This window comes from Carcharodon carcharias, chromosome 12 (genome assembly GCF_017639515.1).
Source record: "Carcharodon carcharias isolate sCarCar2 chromosome 12, sCarCar2.pri, whole genome shotgun sequence".
NCBI lineage: Eukaryota > Metazoa > Chordata > Chondrichthyes > Lamniformes > Lamnidae > Carcharodon > Carcharodon carcharias.
Window position 1 is genome coordinate 14,355,393 of NC_054478.1, and position 21,483 is coordinate 14,376,875.

The 21,483-nt window shown below is 46.8% G+C and overlaps 1 protein-coding gene across 2 annotated transcripts in view; it reads right to left on the minus strand.

Moving 5' to 3' along the window:
- Positions 1-21,483, minus strand: part of arpc2 (actin related protein 2/3 complex, subunit 2) — a 92,669-nt gene that overhangs the window by 50,100 nt on the left and 21,086 nt on the right. Inside the window, exons 5-9 of one of the 2 annotated variants that reach the window (XM_041201694.1) lie at positions 14,559-14,745; positions 13,663-13,756; positions 12,507-12,633; positions 7,831-7,931; positions 2,972-3,072 (exon numbers count right to left, since the gene is read on the minus strand). In XM_041201694.1, the coding sequence (XP_041057628.1) occupies positions 2,972-3,072; positions 7,831-7,931; positions 12,507-12,633; positions 13,663-13,756; positions 14,559-14,745 (610 nt within the window). Of the gene's footprint in view, positions 1-2,967; positions 3,073-7,830; positions 7,932-12,506; positions 12,634-13,662; positions 13,757-14,558; positions 14,746-21,483 lie in introns of those variants that run through there. The other variant, XM_041201695.1, reaches the window with a different exon arrangement.

Consider the following 21,483-nt stretch of genomic DNA (forward strand, 5'->3'; position numbering starts at 1 on the left):
TGGGGGCAGGTCTTTCACTGTATAACACTGGGGTACAGTACTGGTGGGGGACAGGTCTGTCACTGTATAACACTGGGGTACAGTACTGGTGGGGACAGGTCTTTCACTGTGTAACACTGGGGTACAGTACTGGTGGGGATGTGTCTGTCACTGTATAACACGGGTAGAGTACTGGTGGGGACGGGTCTGTCACTGTATAACACTGGGGTACAGTAGTAGTGGGGACAGGTCTGTCACTGTATAACACTGGGGTACAGCACTGGTGGGGGCAGGTCTTTCACTGTCTAACACTGGCGTACAGTACTGGTGGGGGAAGGTCTTTCACTGTGTAACACTGGGGTACAGTACTGGTGCGGACGGGTCTGTCACTGTATACCACTGGGGTACAGTACTGGTGGGGACGGGTCTGTCACTGTATAACACTGGGGTACAGTACTGGTGGTGACAGGGCTGTCTCTGTATAACACTGGGGTACAGTAGTGGTGGGGACAGGTCTGTCACAGTATAACACTCGGTACAGTACTGGTGGGGACAGGTCTGTCACTGTATAACACTGGGGTACAGTACTGGTGGGGACAGGTCTGTCTCTGTATAACACTGGGGTACAGTACTGGTGGGGACAGGTCTGTCACTGTATAACACTGTGGTACAGTACTGGTGGGGACAGGTCTGTCACTGTAGAACACTGGGATACAGTACTGGTGGGGACAGGTCTGTGACTGTGTTGCACTGGGGTACAGTACTGGTGGGGACGGGTCTGTCACTGTACAATACTGGGGTACAGTACTGGTGGTGACAGGTCTGTCTCTGTATAACACTGGGGTACAGTACTGGTGGGGACAGGTCTGTCACTGTATAACACTGGGGTACAGTAGTGGTGGGGACAGGTCTGTCACAGTATAACACTCAGGTACAGTACTGGTGGGGACAGGTCTGTCACTTTATAACACTGGGGCACAGTACTGGTGGGGACAGGTCTGTCACTGTATAACACTGGGGTACAGTACTGCTGGGGACAGGTCTGTCACTGTATAACACTGGGGTACAGTACTGGTGGGGACAGGTCTGTCACTGTATAACACTGTGGTACAGTACTGGTGGGGACAGGTCTGTCACTGTATAACACTGTGGTACAGTACTGGTGGGGACAGGTCTGTCACTGTATAACACTGGGATACAGTACTGGTGGGGACAGGTCTGTGACTGTGTTGCACTGGGGTGCAGTACTGGTGGGGACAGGTCTGTGACTGTATTGCACTGGGGTACAGTACCATTGGTTCTGTCCGTCAACAGTGGAGAAGAATTAAGTATCTCACGCCTCACTTTCTGTTATTGCAGTTTTCCTGGTTTATTGATTCTAATTTGCTAAAATGTAACAGGAAAACGCACTGGGCCTGTTTGAATTTTGAGAAAGGGTGAATTGTGAGATAGTGGAGTGCAGATACTGAAGATTGCCTCGGAACAAAACCATTCTAGCACACAGAGACAATGCAAAGCAGAATTCAAATTATACACAAAATATTCTTTCATTAGATGAACTGATGCAACAAATAAATGGGATGCAAAGTGAATGGAAACATTCCAGAAACCACCACAGGTCATGACAGCACGCAAAGGTACAGGGACAAGGAAAGCGAAACCTGTTGGTCCACAGGCCCCTCTTGACCAGTTTTGGTCTCCCCCAAATCACCCAGAACCTCAAACAGCTCCCTCGGGCTTTCAGCCTATCAGGCAAAGCGGTAATTGACTGAGGTCTCAGTGAAGTCTTTGACTAATGGTTGAAGGTTGTGAGAAGACAGGGGCACACCTGACACACACAGGCTTCCTGACTGTTCCCATTGCACTGACCCCCTGCACCTAGCTGGGCAGTGGAAGGCAGGAATAAAAATAATACCTTATTCTGTAAGATTTATCTTGGAAACCAGCTGTGGTGAGCAAACAGATTATGTTGGACACAGTATCGAGGGAATCACTGCCTTTGGTGACCCTGCCTCGTTCCCATCCCTGAACCCACCTTCCCCAGTGTCGCTGCTCAGCGGTACCTCACTCAAGGGCATCTTTCCACCTGTGAGGCTAGTTGGCAAGCATGGGTAGACATTTGGCCAAGGTGGCATCACAGTTAAGTTTACACATTTCTAGTGGGAGGACTGAACAGAAACAAGGAGCAGGGATCTCCTTTGAGATTTATTTAGCCCCACACCATCAACCCCTAACCAGTCCACAGGCAGTGAGGCTATTTCCAATGCTCTGATTACCCTCCTCAAACTGAGCAGGGCCAGGGCCGGAAGCTGGGGTTTTCCCAGTCTGTACAATGGTCCCACGCCCACAGGTAGTTTCAAACCCTTTGCATTAGACTAGTTGGGTAGTTATGTTCCCCCTGTGAGGCATCATAAAACCACATCAGTTTCCATTAAATCAAAAGCAGGTGTGATTCAATGTGGAGCTCTGATTGTTTACTATCGGTCATGGTAAGTGAAGGTGTACACTTTATATTGTTAGTTTCTTGGAAGGGTTTTGTAATGGGCTGAATTCAAGTCAGAGGAGAGCAATAACCTGTCTTATTAATCAAACAAAGTGTATAAAATGGTTTGTACAGTACTGGCAAATCTTTTACATTCCTGTAATTAAAACACATTGATGGTCCATTTGAAGCTGAATTAAGCGCCAGCATAGGATTATTTGGGCTGAATGGCCTGATTTTCAGATCACTTTGCTTCAGCTCCTTCACTTGATAACTGTTCCACTCGGCTACTCCCCCTCCAGGGTCTACCCCCTCCCAAACCAAGATCCTCGGGTACCTAAATCGACAGCATTGGGACCCTCAGTGCCGTGTGACCTGTCCAGAGAGCAGAGACAAGAAGCTCGGAGGCTTGTGGTGACTTACAACCATCTCCTTCAGCCTAGTGAACCAGACAGATGATTGACACCACCCTGAGCTGAGATTACTTGGCCCCTCCCTCCCTGTACTCACGACATTGTTTTCATCTCCTTCTTCTCAGTCTCTGGCCGCGCACGGTTCAAAACCTTCAAGAAGTCCGAGGTCTTGGCCCTCATGCGAGTGTGGATATAAGCCTGTGAGCAAAATAAAGACACTGGAAACGTGAGTTGTCCTCAAATCAGCCCAACGCTGAGCCTCAAGAATACTTCAGTTCACCAAGATTTAGAGTGTGGCTGACCTCCCGTGGTATTGCTCGTGGTCAGTGGGTGTGAGGGGTGGGGCTACAGGAGTTACTGGGAAAGGTGTGACGCTCGCAGGGTGAAAGGATGCTCATGCTGTCCGCGTGATTTTTAAACCTACACTAAGATGGTATTGCCTTGATGGTCGAGTGGGGCAACACATTATAGTGTAGAACTTGGTCACTGCCTTTGGAGAGTCTCATTCGGGGTAGATGTTAGATGGTCCCTCCTGCTAGACTTTGGTGTCTGATGAGGAAGGGACGGCATTCCAGCCACTCTTATATCAAGGGCAAGGTGGCAGATACTTTGGTAGGTCGAGCTTCACTGTGATGCCACTGGTAGTGGAACAGCCACTGATATTCACCACTCAGGTCATTGTACACAGGGAGATCACTTGGTACCAGCGTATGACAGGACATTGTAGAACCACCTCCCCAAAAGAAGTGAATAACGTGGTGTCAGAGGCATGTGGCACATAGGGCTTCATAGAATCATACAGTGCAGACCACAAGACATAGGAGCTGTACTGCTCCATCATTCAATGAGATCATGGCTGATCTGATAATCCTCAACTCCACTTTCCTGCCTTTTCCCCATAACCCTTGATTCCCTCACTGATTAAAAATCTGTCTGTCTCAGCCTTGAATATACTTAACAACCCAGCCTCTATAGCTCTCTGTGGTAAAGAATTCCACTGATTCACTACCCTCTGAGAGAAGAAATTCCTCCTCATCTCTGTTTTAAATGGGTGCCCCCTTACTCTGAGATTATGCCCTTTGGTCCCAGACCCTCCCACAAGGGGAAACAACCTCTCAGCATCTACCCTGTCAAGCCTCCTAAGAATCTTATATGTTTCAATAAGGTCACCTCTCATTCTTCTAAACTCCAATAAGTACAGGCCCAACCTACTCATCCTCTCTTCAAAAGAAAATCCCTCCATATCCAGGATCAACCTAGTGAACCTTCTCTGGACTGCCCCCAATGTCAGTGTATCTTTCCTTAGATAAGGGAACCAAAGCTGTTCACAGTATTCTAGGTGTGGTCTAACTAGCGTCTTGCATAGTTTTAGCAAAACTTCCTTATTTTTATACTCCATTCCCTTTGAAATAAAGGCCAACATTCCATTTACCTTCCCTATTACCTGCTGAACTTGTATGCTAGTTTTTGGGAATCATACACGAGGATTCCCAAATCCCTCTGTGCTGCAGCTTTCTCCATTTAAATAATATTCAGCTCCTCTATTCTTCCTGCCAAAATGCAAAATCTCACATTTTCCCACATTATATTCCATCTGCTACCTTTTTTCCCCACTCACTTAACCTCTGTAGGCTCTTTGTCATCCTTACCACTTTCATCTTCCCACCTATTTTTATGCCACCCGCAAACTTGACGATAGCACATTCATTTCCCTCATCCAAGTCATTAATATATTGTAAATAATTGTGGCCCCAGCACTGATCCCTATGGCACTCCACTAGTTACAGGTTGCCTTCCTGAAAATCCCTCCCTTATCCCAACTCTCTGTCTCCTATTAGTTAGCCAATCCCCTATCCATGCTAATATACTACCCCCAACACCATGGCTCTTATCTTATTTAGTAGCCTTATGTGCGGTACTTTATCGAATGCCATTTGGAAATCCAAATATATTACATCTACTGTTTCCCCTTTATCTATCCCGCTTGTTACCTCCTCAAAGAATTCTAATAAATTTGTCAGGCATGACTTCCCCTTCATGAAGCCATGCTGACTCTGCTTGATTATATTATGTATTTCTAAATGCTCTGCTATTACATCCTTTGTAATAGACACTAACGTTTTCCCAATGGCAGATGTTAAGCTAACTGGCCTACAGTTACCTGTTTTTTGTCTCCCTTCCTTTTCGAATGAGGGTGTTACATTGGCTGCTCTCCAATCCTCTGGGACTTTTCCAGCATCTAGGGATTCTTGGAAGATTACTACCAGTACATCCACTATCTCTGTCGCTACTTCTTTTAATATCCCAGGATGCAACCCATCAGGTCCAGGGGACTTATCAGCCTTTATCCCCATTAGTTTCCCTAATACTTTTTCTCCAGTGATAGTTATTGTATTTATATCATACCCCCTTTTGCCCCTTGATTATTTGGTATTTTTGGAATGCTATTAGTATCTTCTACCGTGAAGATTGATGCAAAGTATTTATTCAACTCCTCTGTCATTTCCTGGTTCCCTATCATTCTCTAAGGGGCCTATGTTCACTTTGGCCTTTCTTTTCCTTTTTATATATTTAAAGAAGCTCTTACTGTCCATTTTTATATTACTTGCCAATTTACCCTCAAAGTTTATTTTCTTCCTCATTATTTTTTGGCCATCTTTTATTAGTTTTTAAAACTTTCCCAATCCTCTGGATTACCACTAATCTTTGCCACGTTGTATGTTTTTTCTTTCAATTTGACACTGTCCTTAACTTCCTAGGTTAACCATGGTTGCTTTATCCCCTTCCTTGAATCCTTCTTCCTCACTGGGGTATATCTTTGTTGAAAGTCATGAATTATCTTCTTAAACGTCTGCTATTGTTCATCAACTGCCTTTTCTGCTAAACTCCTTTCCCAGTCCACTCCAGCCAACTCTGTCCTCATTCCATTGTAATTACCCTTATTTAAGTTTAGCACAGTTGTTTCCAACCCAAGTTTCTCACACTCAAACTGAATGCTAAATTCTACCATGTTATGGTCACTGTTTCCTAGGGGATCATTAAGCCTGCCTCATTACATATTACCAGATCCAAAATAGCCTGAGCTCTGGTTGGATTCACAACATAGTTCTAAGAAACTGCCCCGAATACACTATGAATTCTTGCTCATGTCTACTTCTGCCAATTTGATGTTCCCAATCTACATGAAGATTGAAGTCACCCATGATTAATATACTGCCTTTTTTACATGTTCTCATTATCTCCTGATTTATTCCGTCCTACAGTATAGCTATCAGGGGGCTTATAGACTACTCCCACCAGTGTCGTCTTCCCCTTGTTATTTCTTACCTCCACCCATATGGATTCCACATCTTCCGATCCAAGATCCTTTCTGGCTATCGTACTTATTCCATCTCGTACTAACAAAGCTACCCCACCACCCTTTCCTTTTGGCCTGTCTTTTTGAAAGGTCACATGGTCCTGAATATTTAGTTCCCAGCTTTGACCTCCTTGTAACCACGTCTCCATAATGGCTATAAGATCATACCCATTAACCTCAATTTGTGCCATTAATTCATTTGTTTTGTTCTGAACACTAAGTGCATTTAAGTAAAGAACCATTAATTTTGTCTTTTTACCATTTTTCCCCCTTTTGACCCTATTTACTGCTTTTTTTTAATGTTTGTACACTGTCTCTTTTAAATACACTCTGGGTATCAATACCTAAATAGCTGCCCTGCAATGCCGACATATCCTTTTGCTTTGTAAGCCTACTTGTCCCCTCTCCAGAACCCTCCCTCCCACTATTTAGTTAAAGCTCTCTCCACAGCCCTAGTCATTCAATTTGCCAGGGAGGACACTGGTCCCAGCACCGTTCAAGTGAAGCCCGTCCCACCAGAACAGCTCCCTTTTATCCCAGTACTGGTGCCAGTGCCTCATGAACTGAAACCCATTCCTCACACACCAATCTCTGAGCCATGTATTTAACTCCTTGACTTTATTTACCCTATGCCAGTTTGCCTGTGGCTAAGGGAGTAATCCTGAGATTATTACCTTTGAGGTTCTGCTTTTTAATTTAGCTCCTAACCGTTCAAATTCTTTCAGCAGAACCTCCTTTCCAGTCCTATCAATGTCGCTGGTACCAACATGGACGACAACAACTGGATCCCTCCCCTCCCACTCCAAGTTCTCCTCAGGTCTGGAGATGTCCTTAATCCTGACACTGGGCAGGCAACACAGCCTTCAGGACTCTCACTCATGGCTGCAGAGAACAGCATCTACCCCCCCTAATTATACTGTCCCCTCCTAATACTACGTTCCCATTTCCTCCCCCCACTTGAATGACTCCCTGTATCACGGTGTCATGATCAGTTCGCTCATCCCCCCCTTGCAGTCACTGCTTTCAGCCACACAGCTTGCAAGCGCCCCTCGAACGCTTCCCCCGGGTCCCCAAACCTGCTTCACCTCCAGTCACACCCTCCTGTCCCTGATCACAGACCAAATTTGAATTACCTAATCTGAGGGATATGACCACCTCCTGGAGCAAAGTTTCCAGGTAACTTCTCCCTCCCTGATGTGGTGCAATGTCTGCATCTCGGACTCCAGGTCCTTAACTTGGATCTGAAGTTCCTTGGGTTGCAAACACCTGGTGCAGGGAGCAGTGCAGAAAGCCATTCATTCCATCATAACTACGCTGGCTCTTTGAAAGAGCTACCCAGTTCGTCCTACTCCTCTCTTGCACTGACCCTAAGCCCTGCAATCACACAGTCCAGTTAGAGAGATACAGGGCCTGAGAACATTCCAATGCCCAGTTCAAGGTTTTGACTTCCACAGGGAGAGAAGTGTGGTTTTCATTAATTGATATCTGTAGCAGCAGTGGGTCCTCAGTACAAATGAGACACCTCCTCACCCTTTATTACCACCACCACTTGGCAGCTATTGAACACTGGATGTTGGAATATACTGATGCCTCCTCACCTTGGAGCATTTGATGTGGTAATGCAGGTAATCCCTGAAGGTGTGGATCAGGTTGATGGTGTTGTCACGGGTGTTGGGATTGGTGTGTCGAGGGAACAGCACTGGCAAAATAGAAACAAAAATGGTCAGTGAAATGGAGGCTGCCAGGTTTGGAACACAGCTCCCAAGCCCAGACCTGTCCACTACAACACACCCACACACACACCCACACACACACACACACACACACACACACACACACACACACAAACACACACAAACACACACAAACACACACAAACACACACAAACACACACACACTCCCGCATGGAACAGACAAAAACCTCCAAATAATGTAGAAACCAATTTTGGGATGTTACCTCACTATAAAAATATTATGTGGCTTAAGTGTTTTGAACGGTTTATATGTATTGAACAGGTTTGCCCAGTTTAGGGAGATGATATTCCACTCCCTTATATTTAAGATTACAGGGTGTAGGGAGTAATATTTTTTTAAAATCATTCATGGGATGTGGGGCTTTGCTGGCTGGGCCAGCATTTATTGACCATCCCTCATTGCCCTTGAGAAGGTGGTGATGAGCTGCCTTCTTGAACCGCTGCAGTCTATGTGGTGTAGGTACACCCACAGTGCTGTTAGGGAGGGAATTCCAGGATTTTGACCCAGCAACAGTGAAGGAACAGTGATATATTTCCAAGTCAAGATGGTGAGTGACTCGGAGGGAAACTTCCAAGTGCTGGTGTTCCCATCTATCTGCTGACCTTATCCTTCTAGATGGTCATGGTCATGGGTTTGGAAGATGCTGTCTAAGGAGCCTTGGTGAATTTCTGCAGTGCATTTTGTAGATGGCACATACTGCTGCTACTGTGCGTCAGTGGTGGAGGGAGTGAATATTTGTGGATGTGGTGCCAATCAAGCAGGCTGCTTTGTTCTGGATGATGTTAAGCTTCTTGAGTGTTGTGGGAGCTGCACTCATCCAGGCAAGTGGAGAGTATTTCATCACATTCCTGACTTGTGCCTTGTAGATGGTGGACAGGCTTTGGGGAGTCAGGAAGTGGGTTACTCGTCACACTATTCCTAGTCTCTGACCTGCTCTTGTAGCCACAGTATTTATATGGCTTCTCCAGTTCAGTTTCTGGTCAATGGTAACTCCCAGGATGTTGATAGTGGGGGATTCAGTGATGGTAATGCCATTGAACATCAAGGGGTGATGGCTGGATTCTCTCTTGTTGGAGATGGTCATTGCCTGACACTTATGTGGTGCAAATGTTGCTTGCCACTTCTCAACCCAAGCCTGGATATTGTCCAGATCTTGCTGCATTTGGACATGGACTGCTTCAGTATCTGAGAAGTCACAAATGGTGCTGAACATTGTGCAATCATCAGCGAACATTCCCACTTCTGACCTTGTGATGGAAGGAAGGTCATTGATGAAGCAGCTGAAGATGGTTGGGCCGAGGACACTACCCTAAGGAACTCCTGCAGTGATGTCCTGGAGCTGAGCTCACTGACCTCCAACAACCACAACCATTTTCCTTTGTGCTAGGTATGACTCCAACCAGCAGAAAGTTTTCCCCCTGATTCCCATCGGCTCCAGTTTTGCTAGGGCTCCTCAATGCCACACTCTGTCAAATGCTGCCTTGATGTCAAGGGCAGTCACTCTCACCTCACGAGTTCAGCTCTTTAGTCCATGTTTGAACCAAGGCTGTAATGAGGGCAGGAGCTGAGTGGCCCTGGCGGAACCCAAACTGGTTGTCAGTGAGCAGGTTACGGTAAGCAAGTGCTGCTTGATAGCACTGTTGATGACCCCTTCCATTACTTTACTGATGATGGAGAGTAGACGGATGGGGCGGTAATTGGCCTGGTTGGATTTGTCCTGATTTGTGTGTACAGGACATACCTGGGCAATTTTCCGCATAGCCAGGTAGATGCCAGTGTTGTAGCTGTACTGGAACAGCTTGGCTAGGGACACGGCAAGTTCTGGAGCACAAGTCTTCAGTGCTATTGCTGGAATATTGTCAGGGCCCATAGCCTTTGCAGTATCCAGTGCCTTCAGCTGTTTCTTGATATCATGTGGAGTGAATCGAATTGGCTGAAGACTGGCATCTGTGATGCTGGGGACCTCCGGAGGAGGCTAAGATGGATCATCCCCTCGGCATTTCTGGCTGAAGATTGTAGCAAATGCTTCAGCCTTATCTTTGCACTTATCTGCTGGGCTCCTCCATCATTGAGGATGGGGATATTTGTGGAGCCTCCTCCTCCAGTGAGCTGTTTAATTGTCCAGCACCATTCAGGATTGGATGTGGCCGGACTGCAGAGCTTAGATCTGATCCATTGGTTGTGGGATCGTATAGCTCTGTCTAACACTTGCTGCTTATGCTGTGTGGCATGCAAGTTGTCCTGTGTTATAGCTTCACCAGGCTGACACCTCATTTTTAGGTGTGCCTGGTGCTGCTCCTGTCATGTCCTCCTGCACTCTTCATTGAACCATATTAGCAAAGATAAAGGATTGGTTAGCTAAAGGAAGCAGGGAGCAGGGTAAATGGGCTTGTTTCAGATGGGCAAGCTGTATCTAGTGTAGTGACACAGCAATCAGTGCTGGGGCCTCATCATCTTACAGTCTAAATAAATGATTTGAATGAAGAGACCAAATGTATGATATCTAAATTTGCTGATGACACCAAGATAGGTAGGAAAGTAAGTTGTCAAGAGGAGGTGGAGAGTCTGCAACGGATATATAGACAGGTTAAGTAAATGGGTATACTCCATCTGCCAGTTTTTTAATGTGGGACAATGCGAACTTGTTCATTTTGGCAGGAAGAATAGAAAAGCAGTATACTACTTAAATGGAGAAAGATTGTGGAACATGATAGTATAGAAGGATCAGAGTATCCTGGTACATGAACCAAATAAAATTAGTATGCAGGTGCAGGAAGTGATTAGGAAGGCAGAAGGAATGTTGGCATTTATTGCAAGGGGAATGGAATATAAAAGTAGGGAGGTTTTGCTGTGACTGTACAGGGCCTTGGTGAGACCACATCTGCAGCATTTTGGTCTCCTTAATTGAAAAAAGGAACTTACCAAGGTCCCTTAGACAGCACCTTCCAAACTCACAACTGCTACCACCTAGGAGGACAAGGGCAGCAGACACATGGGAACACCACCACCTGGAAGTTCCACTCCAAGCCACTTACCATCCTGACTTGGAAATATATCGCTGTTCCTTCACTGTCACTGGGTAAAAATCCTGGAACTCCCTCCCTAACAGCACTGTGGGTGTACCTACACCACAGGAACTGCAGCGGTTCAAGAAGGCACCACCACCTTCTCAAGGGTAATTAGGGATGGGCAAAAATGCTGACCTAGCCAGTGATGCTCACATCCCATGAATGAATAAAAAAAATGTACTGTGTACAGTTTTGCTCTCATTTGAAAAAGGATATGACTACTTTGGAAGCAGTTCAGAGAAGGTACATTGGATTCATTCCTGGGATGAAGGGCTTATCCTATGAAGAAAGGTGGAACAGGTTGGGCCTATACCCAAGAAGAATAAGAGGTGATCTTATTGAAACCTAAAAGTTCCTGAGGGGGTTTGATAGGGTAGATAAAGGGAGGATGTTTCCACTTGTGGGAGAGATTATTAACCAGGGGTTATAATTTAAGAATAAGAGGTCTACCTTTTAAGACAGAGATGAGGAGAATTTTTTTTTATCTCACAGATTCGTTGGTCTGTGGAATTCTCTTCCCCAGAAAGCAGTGGAGTCTTTAAATTTATTCAAGGCTGAGTTAAGACAGATTCTTGAGAGACAAGGGAGTCAGGGGTTATGGGGGGCAGACAGGAAAGTGGAGTTGAGGCCACAACCAGATCAGCCATGATCTTGTTGTATGGCAGAGTAGGCTTGAAGGGCCAAATGGCCTACTCCTGCTCCTAAGTCCCACGTCCCCAGCTTATTAAGTCTCACCAGATGGAACAAACTGGAGAGGGATTTGTGGCAAGCAGAGACAGTGGCATCCAAAACACGCCTGCATGAAGACTAAATATCTATGTACCTCTCTACAGGACACAATAAGAAGGGTTCCATAAGCTCTTGTCAGAGGTGGTTTGAAGAGGTATTAAAAGTCAGGGTCTGGATCATTTCGAAGTTATTAAATTATCAGCAATCTGACAACCCTGAGTGTGCTAATAGCTATACTAACAACCATTTTAACATGAGTCAAGCTCATAATATGGCTCACTTATGCTTACTAGAAGTGGCACACATTCATACGCAGCGGCCTATTCTCTGCAAACAAAAGGAATACGTTCAAGCCTTGCGCCTTTTTAGAATTATCTGGGAGCTTGGGGAACCTATCCCTCTGCTCACAGTATGTGGAGTTAGCTAGCAAGATGCAACACAACGGTCACTAACATGGCAGTTGAAGCTGCTCGTGGATTCCTGCCTGGCTGACAGCAGAAGTTTAGAATACTGGTGGGCCCTGGAAAAGGGTTTTTTTTAAAGTGCATTTTGTATTTGTTTAATTGGTCTGTTTTAATCTTACGTTAATATGAATTTCACCTGGTATCTGGGGCCTCAAGGGACCACTTTCCCCTCGACTTGAACCTTGGAGATTCTGATTCTAGGCTCAAACCAAACAAAGATAAATCCTGTCAGCAACTGGCAGTGAGGAAGCACTTACCGAAAGTGATATAGCCAATGTTGTCACCCACTGCTGCATCCGTGTCTTTGAGCTCCAGGGGAGGCTCTCTGTGGTTGAACAGCACCTGGGGAGCTGTGTGACTTGCTCTCCGACCCTCTTTGAACTCCTAAGACAGGTGCAACAATGAAAAATATATATCAGCAATTTGGACAAAGTGGCTGGGGTCAGCTCTGTATCTAGAGCTCTTCATCCATCACCTGACTGGGCACAAGGGGAGATTGAGCCAATTCCAAAACTTCACACCAGCTGAACTGAATATGTCCTGTGATGTCAAGTTTTGGAATTTATTCTCCCCATCCGAAAATTTGTCCCACTCTTCCCGAAGATCATTATGCCGTGGGACAGTGCACATACCCCCACAATAGTGCGCTATTGTATAGTCACAAATACCCCACCCCCAGGTGTTGGACCCCTTTCCTACCAGTGCAAACTCTTGGCACTATAGTGCTACTCCCTGGGTGCTAGATTTTGGCTCCCCATCCACAGTGATTCCTCCAGTACAGCCCATACACACCAACGCCCCCAGCTGCTGGCAACTTCTAGTACCCCAATGAAAGTTCAGGCCCATTCACTGGTGTCTTCCTGTAACACTTACTTAACCTCATGCAAATGTGCAACATTTAAATAAAGCACAAAGAACATGGAGAAATCTGCTGTAATTTGAATTGACCCCAGTTGCAAATCTCTCACCCCTGACCCTGTTCCTAATTAAATAAGGGAGAATCTGCACATGTTGCTCCTGACACTGGCATGCATCCAGTTTGTGTGAGAACACTCCTTCAGCTGTTTGAAGAGTTTCAAATTATAACCAGTAATTAAAATAAGACAGACAAAGGTGAGAACATCTCATAGTAAACAATGTGCAGCTTATATCACAAACACTGGAATTAAAGTGAGAGGTTACAATGAATCCTTGCCGATAGGTACATGGTCACACCTGCAGGGGACACAGCTAGGACATAAGGGAGCGGAGGGTGGGTGAGGGGCCTGGCTAGGGTGCATCTAACTGTAGCTGGGGGTGGAGGGGGAGGGGTGAGTGAGGCACACGGACAGGGTACAGGGGGCCGGGGGTGGGGGAGAGACACAGCCGGGTGACATGGCCAATGGGTAAATCATCAAGACCCGCTCCTCCTACCTGCATGAAGACCTTCCCAATCACAACATCGTCGTCATCCTTGAAAACTGTGCTGAAGACCACCGTCACTCGGTCCTTTTTGGCCTCCACATACCTGGAAGGCAGTGGAATCACAGGTCAGTCACAGGGATAACATAGAACTGAAATATATCAAAGCGCAACCAGACAGGGGACGGTTTGGGCGATCGAATTGTCCCGCAACAGAACGGTACTGCTGGTCTTGGTTAGGGAGAGTGAATCACTGCTTCATACGCAAAGTTGGTGAGAGTTGGTGGGAATGCAGGATTGACAGCCAATCAATGACAATCATCTGGTGATGATGACCCCAAAACCTTGCAGGTCAAAGGTCTGGGAGTAGCTGTTCAGATCCAATTCATAAGAAATTCTGCAGATTTTGACACGAGTTTGTAACCAAGCTTAATATTCCAAATCTAAAATGGCTTCTGCCACAGTTTGCTGAAAGGGTTTTAGTCCTTGTTCAATTTGTGTAGATTCCCTGTTTCTGGTCTGCCACTGCAGCTATTATTTCAAAGTGGGGCAGCTTTGCTTAACAGGGAAGAATGAGCCTTTTTAAGACCTTCCTTTGAGCTATTTCGGATTCCGAAGCCAAAGGCAGACTGGTCCCCTCTGTTTCTCAGTTTCCTATTGTACTGTGGCACTATAGGGCGCAGCCCATTAGCACAATGATTTGTGCTGCTGGGTTGGCAAAGCAGAGCGTGAGAGTTCAGCAGAGCTTCCGATGAAAAATTTATAGAAGGTAGAGGAGGGGAGAAAAGCTTTGAGCATCAAAAGTGTGGAGGTGGGAAAGGTTTCAGTGGGGGATGGGCAGCTTTCCAGCAAAATGAATCCTGCCCAGGGCCAGAGACACCGCCCTCCCTCCAGCCCTGAACACTCACATAGTCTCGTCATCACGGTAATGGATCAGTGCCCGTCTCTCTCCTTCCTTCCCCTCCGCCTGAAAGTTGAAGTACTTCTCAAAGACAGAGGCGAAGCAATTCCTTTTCAGCATGCCGGCCTGATGCACAACCTCATCTGTGTTGGGTGGAATATTTTCCAGATCAAACAGCAGAGATACATTGTACCCTGCAAAAGACAAAGGGAGGCCTCAGTATGGTCAAAAAACAACAACAAAAGGAGCCAAGGGACCCTGCACAGAAACAGACCATTCAGCCCAACATGTTCAAGCCATAAAAACAAAAAAAAACTGCGGATGCTGGAAATCCAAAACAAAAACAGAAACAGAATTACCTGGAAAAACTCAGCAGGGTCTGGCAGCCTCGGCGGAGAAGAAAAGAGTTGACGTTTCGAGTCCTCATGACCCTTCGACAGAAGTTGAATGAGTCCAAGAAAGAGTTGAAATATAAGCTGGTTTAAGGTGTGTGTGTGTGGGCGGAGGGGGGGGGGGAAGAGAGAGAGAGAGAAGGAAGTGGAAGGGGGTGGTGTGGTTGTAGGGACAAACAAGCAGTGATAGAAGCAAAAACAAAAACAGAATTACCTGGAAAAACTCAGCAGGTCTGGCAGCATCGGCGGAGAAGAAAAGAGTTGACGTTTCGAGTCCTCATGACCCTTCAACAGAACTTGCGTTCGAGTCCAAGAAAGAGCTGAAATATAAGCTGGTTTAAGGTGTGTGTGTGGGGGGCGGAGAGATAGAGAGACAAAGAGGTGGAGGGGGGGGTGGGGGGGTGTGATTGTAGGGACAAACAAGCAGTGATAGAAGCAGATCATCAAAAGATGTCAACGACAATAGTACAATAGAACACATAGGTGTTAAAATTAAAGTTGGTGATATTATCTAAATGAATGTGCTAATTAAGAATGATTAAGCAGATCATCAAAAGATGTCACAAACAATAGAACAAAAGAACACATAGGTGTTAAAGTTGGTGATATTATCTAAACGAATGTGCTAATTAAGAATGGATGGTAGGGCACTCAAGGTATAGCTCTAGTGGGGGTGGGGAGAGCATAAAAGATTTAAAAATATTTAAAAACAATGGAAATAGGTGGGAAAAGAAAAATCTATATAATTTATTGGAAAAAAACAAAAGGAAGGGGGAAACAGAAAGGGAGGGGGGATGGAGGAGGGAGCTCAAGACCTAAAGTTGTTGAATTCAATATTCAGTCCGGAAGGCTGTAAGGTGCCTAGTCGGAAGATGAGGTGCTGTTCCTCCAGTTTGCGTTGGGCTTCACTGGAACAATGCAGCAAGCCAAGGACAGACATGTGGGCAAGAGAGCAGGGTGGAGTGTTAAAATGGCAAGCGACAGGGAGGTTTGGGTCATTCTTGCGGACAGACCGCAGGTGTTCTGCAAAGCGGTCGCCCAGTTTACGTTTGGTCTCTCCAATGTAGAGGAGACCACATTGGGAGCAACGAATGCAGTAGACTAAGTTGGGGGAAATGCAAGTGAAATGCTGCTTCACTTGAAAGGAGTGTTTGGGCCCTTGGACGGTGAGGAGAGAGGAAGTGAAGGGGCAGGTGTTGCATCTTTTGCGTGGGCATGGGGTGGGTGCCATAAGAGGGGGTTGAGGAGTAGGGGTGATGCAGGAGTGGACCAGGGTGTCCCGGAGGGAACGATCCCTACGGAATGCCGATAGGGGGGGTGAAGGGAAGATGTGTTTGGTGGCGGCATCATGCTGGAGTTGGCGGAAGATGATCCTTTGAATGCGGAGGCCGGTGGGGTGATAAGTGAGGACAAGGGGGACCCTATCATGTTTCTGGGAGGGAGGAGAAGGCGTGAGGGCGGATGCGCAGGAGATGGGCCGGACACGGTTGAGGGCCCTGTCAACGACCGTGGGTGGAAAACCTCGGTTAAGGAAGAAGGAGGACATGTCAGAGGAACTGTTTTTGAAGGTAGCATCATCAGAACAGATGCGACGGAGGCGAAGGAACTGAGAGAATGGGATGGAGTCCTTACAGGAAGCGGGCTGTGAGGAGCTGTAGTTGAGGTAGCTGTGGGAGTCGGTGGGTTTGTAATGGATATTGGTGGACAGTCTATCACCAGAGATTGAGACAGAGAGATCAAGGAAGGGAAGGGAAGTGTCAGAGATGGACCACGTGAAAATGATGGAGGGGTGGAGATTGGAAGCAAAATTAATAAATTTTCCCAAGTCCCGACGAGAGCATGAAGCAGCACCGAAGTAATCATCGATGTACCGGAGAAAGAGTTGTGGAAGGGGGCCGGAGTAGGACTGGAACAAGGAATGTCCCACATACCCCATAAAGAGACAGGTGCAGCTGGGGCCCATGCGGGTACCCATAACCACACCTTTTATTTGGAGGAAGTGAGAGGAGTTGAAGGAGAATTGTTCAGTGTGAGAACAAGTTCAGCCAGACAGAGGAGAGTAGTGGTGGATGGGGATTGTTTGGGCCTCTGTTCAAGGAAGAAGCTAAGGGCCCTCAGACCATCCTTGTGGGGGATGGAGGTGTAGAGGGATTGGATGTCCATGGTGAAGAGGAAGCAGTTGGGGCCAGGGAACTGGAAATTGTTGATATGACGTAAGGTGTCAGAGGAATCATGGATGTAGGTGGGAAGGGACTGGACAAGGGGAGAGAGAAAGGAGTCAAGATAACGAGAAATGAGTTCTGTGGGGCAGGAGCAAGCTGAGACGATCGGTCTACCGGGGCAGTTCTGTTTGTGGATTTTGGGTAGGAGATAGAAGCGGGCCATCCGAGGTTGGGCGACTATCAGGTTGGAAGCTGTGGGAGGAAGATCTCCAGAGGTCTGTGACAGTCCTGGAAACAATGGCTTGATGTTCAGTGGTGGGGTCATGGTCCAGGGAGAGGTAGGAGGAAGTGTCTGAGAGTTGACGCTCAGCCTCCGCGAGGTAGAAGTCAGTGCGCCAGACAACAGCACCACCCTTGTCAGCGGGTTTGATGACAATGTCAGGGTTGGTCCTGAGAGAATGGAGTGCAGTAAGTTCAGAGAGAGAGAGATTAGAATGGGTGAGAGGAGCAGAGAAATAGAGACGACTAATGTCGCGCCGACAGTTCTCAATGAAAAGATCAAGAGAAGGTAAGATTCCAGAGGGAAGGGTCCAGGTGGAGGGAGAATATTGGAGATGGGTAAAAGGATCCGTTGAATGGGGAGAGGACTCCTGCCCAAAGAAGTGAGCCCGGAGACGAAGACAGCGGAAGAAGAGTTCAGCATCGTGCCAAGCCCGAAATTCATTGAGGTGAGGGCGTATGGGTATGAAACTAAGTCCTTTGCTGAGCACTGAACATTCAGCATCAGAGAGGGGAAGGTCAGGGGGTATAGTGAATACACGGCTGGGGCTGGGATTGGAAGATGGGGTGGGGACGGAGGGACAGGCAGGGGTGGAGGGTCCTAGATGGGTGTTGGTGTCGATGAGTTGTTGGAGCTTGCGTTCCTTAGCACTTGAGAGAAAGAGAAAAAGTTTCTTGTTGAGGCGTCGGATGAGCCGAAGGATAAAATGAAACTGAGGGCACGCGCAGCTTTGAAAAAGGGTACGGCAGTGCTGCTGGAGGGAGAGGTCGAGTGTGTTCATATGGCGGCGCATGGCACTGAGTGTGGATTTCAGAATGTGACGGGAACAGCAGTCCGAGAAACGTTTTATGTCCCGGAGATACCTGTAAAACTGGGTGGGTTCGAAACATGAGGGGTGGAATTTCAGTTGAAATCCACGTGGGGTAAGTCGGAGACGGAGACAGTCACTGAGAAAGGAGATATGGCTGTGAAAGCGGGTTTTAGTAAACACCTTGTCAAACACCAGGAGGGAAATGGAAAGCAATGAAGGTGAGCAAGGCAAAATGTTCAAGCCATGCTCTGTTCTACGAGCATCTTGCCACCTCTCTTCACTGAACCCATCAACATATCCTTCTATTCCTTCCTCACTTTTGTCTTTATCCAACTTCCCCTTAAATGTATCTACTTTATTTGCCTCAGCTGCTTCATGCGGTAGTGGGTTCCACATTCTCATCAATCTCTGGGTGAAGGAGCTTCTTGTGGCGATCTTATATTTACGGCCCTAATTCTGGCTAACACAAGGAGGAGCATTTTTGCTGTTGACCCAATCATACCCTTAAATAACATGAAAGGCCTCTTTCAGATCATCCCTAAGCCTCCTCCAAGCTAGAGAAAAGAACACGAGCCTGTTCAGCTTCTCCTGGTGGTATATCACTATATGATAGTATTCATTATTCTGGTGTCATTCTTGTTAATTATTTTCACATCTTCACCAGTGCCTCCATATACTTTTTCTAATTTGGAGACCAGAACAGTACTCCATGTTAGTTCTAACCTCAGCAAGTGCAGTGTTTGCTTCTGAATTCTATCCCTCGAGAAAGCACTGCATTGCTTTATTTGTATCTTTAATCGTCTTAATAACCGGTGTCATTATTGTTCGAGATTTCTAGTTATTATCTGCACCCTCAGATCTCTCTGTTCCACCATCATGTCAGACACTTTAGTTTTCTTTATTCTTCCTTCAAAAACGTACACCCTCACACATATCGACATTTAGGTTAGTTTGCCAATTACATATTCTGAAATCTAGTAAAGTCTTTCAGAGACAGTACCCAGGGCACTGACACCCCCTTACTCCAGGGCAATGTCCCTCCTCCTGTTCCCAGTGACAGTGTCCAGAGCGCTGGCACCCCCTTGCTCCCTGCGACAGTGTCCAGAGCACTGGCACCCCCTTGCTCCCTGCGACAGTGTCCAGAGCACTGGCACCCCCTTGCTCCCTGCGACAGTGTCCAGAGCACTGGCACCCCCTTGCTCCCTGCGACAGTGTCCAGAGCACTGGCACCCCCTTGCTCCCTGTGACAGTGTCCAGAGCACTGGCACCCCCTCACTGTTAGGATGGTCTGTGATGCCCCACAACTGCCTAGGCTCACCCACAAAGTACAAGGACAGAGAGGAGGGGATAAACATGCAACACAGATACTGCCATGGATGTATTGGATTGTTTACCACAGCTCCAGGTGTATGAGATGTTGGGAAGGCACAGAGCTGACCCTCACACTGAGACTGGAGCAGAGCTTACTAATGTTGGCCTGAATACCACAAATGAACTAGCCTCAGGATCACTGGGGAACCAACAGAGCCCGTGGGGTAAGAGGGAAGGTGGGGCTGGTAGCCCCAACAAGGTGTTCTTAGAATGGTCACTCCCAGCAAGGTGCTCTCAGAACGACAGAGCGCCCAGTGTAGACAGAGTGTGTCAACAATTGGCATAATCTCCATTGTAAACTACTCTTTACACCACAGTATTTATTAAACACACACCCACTGAACAAACAGGACACAGAACACGAGCAGCTGAACACACAGCTCAGGAATCAATCATGAGTATTTGATCAGATCATCTTGACAAGACGTACCCACTTCTTTCACATTATCCAATGGGAGACACTGGGCACACCTTCACAAGCACAGCATTGAAATGGTGAGGTTACTGGACAATTCATCCAGAACGCCAGCTCAAATCCCACCCTGACAATTTGAGAATCTGAATTCACTCTGAGCCATTCCCTGCAGCCTTTCCCATACACTCCCTGCCATCACTGATTAACCCCACCTCTCTCCAATGGTCAAACACAAGTGACCAGCCAAACAATGCAAAATACCTGTGGTTGAGTGGTAGGTATACTGCAGGTGGGGTAGTTTGAGGAAAGTCCCTTGCCAGTTTGTCCTGGCCTCACTCAGCAATGTCTAACTACACATGATGACAGTGATCAGGATCAGGAACCATGTCTGATTAGTGGTGATCTTTCAGGAATCACTGGAGTCAGGGAGGGTTCCAGAGGACCGGAAAATCGCTAATGTAACCCCCCTGTTTAAGAAGGGAGTGAGACAAAAGACGGAAAATTACAGGCCGATTAGCCTGATCTCGGACGTTCGTAAGATTTGAGTCCATTATTAAGGATGTGATTTCAGAATACTTAGAAGTGCATGATAAAATAGGGCAAAGTCAGCATGGTTTCATCAAGGGGAGGTCATGCCTGACAAATCTGTTAGAATTCTTTGAGGAGGTAACGAGTAGATTAGACAAAGGAGAGCCAATGGATGTTATCTACTTGGACTTCCAGAAGGCCTTTGACAAGGTGCCGCACAGGAGGCTGCTCAGTAAGATAAGAGCCCATGGTGTTAGAGGCAAGGTACTAGCATGGATAGAAGATTGGCTGTCTGGCAGGAGGCAGAGAGTGGGGATAAGGGGGTCCTTCTCAGGATGGTGGCCAGTGACTAATGGAGTTCCACAGGGGTCAGTGTTGGGACCACAATTTTTCACTTTATACATTAATGATCTAGATGAAGGAACTGAGGGCATCCTGGCTAAGTTTGCAGATGATACAAAGATAGGTGGAGGGACAGGTAGTATTGAGGAGGCGGGGAGGCTGCAGAAGGATTTGGACAGGTTAGGAGAATGGGCAAAGAAGTGGCAGATGGAATACAACCTGGGGAAGTGTGAGGTCATGCACTTTGGTAGGAAGAATAGAGGCATAGACTATTTTCTAAATGGGGAGAGAATTCAGAAATCTGGAGTGCAAAGGGACTTGACAGTCCTAGTCCAGGATTCTCTTAAGGTTAACTTGCAGGTTGAGTCAGTAGTTAGGAAGGCAAATGCAATATTGTCATTTATTTCGAGAGGACTAGAATATAAAAGCAGGAATGTGCTGCTGAGGCTTTATAAGGCTCTGGTCAGACCACATTTAGAATATTGTGAGCAATTTTGGGCCCCATATCTCAGGAGGGATGTTCTGGTGCTGGAGAGGATCCAGAGGAGGTTCACAAGAACGATCCCAGGAATGAAAGGCTTAACATAGGAACTTTCGAGGACTCTGGGTCTATACTCGATGGAGTTTAGAA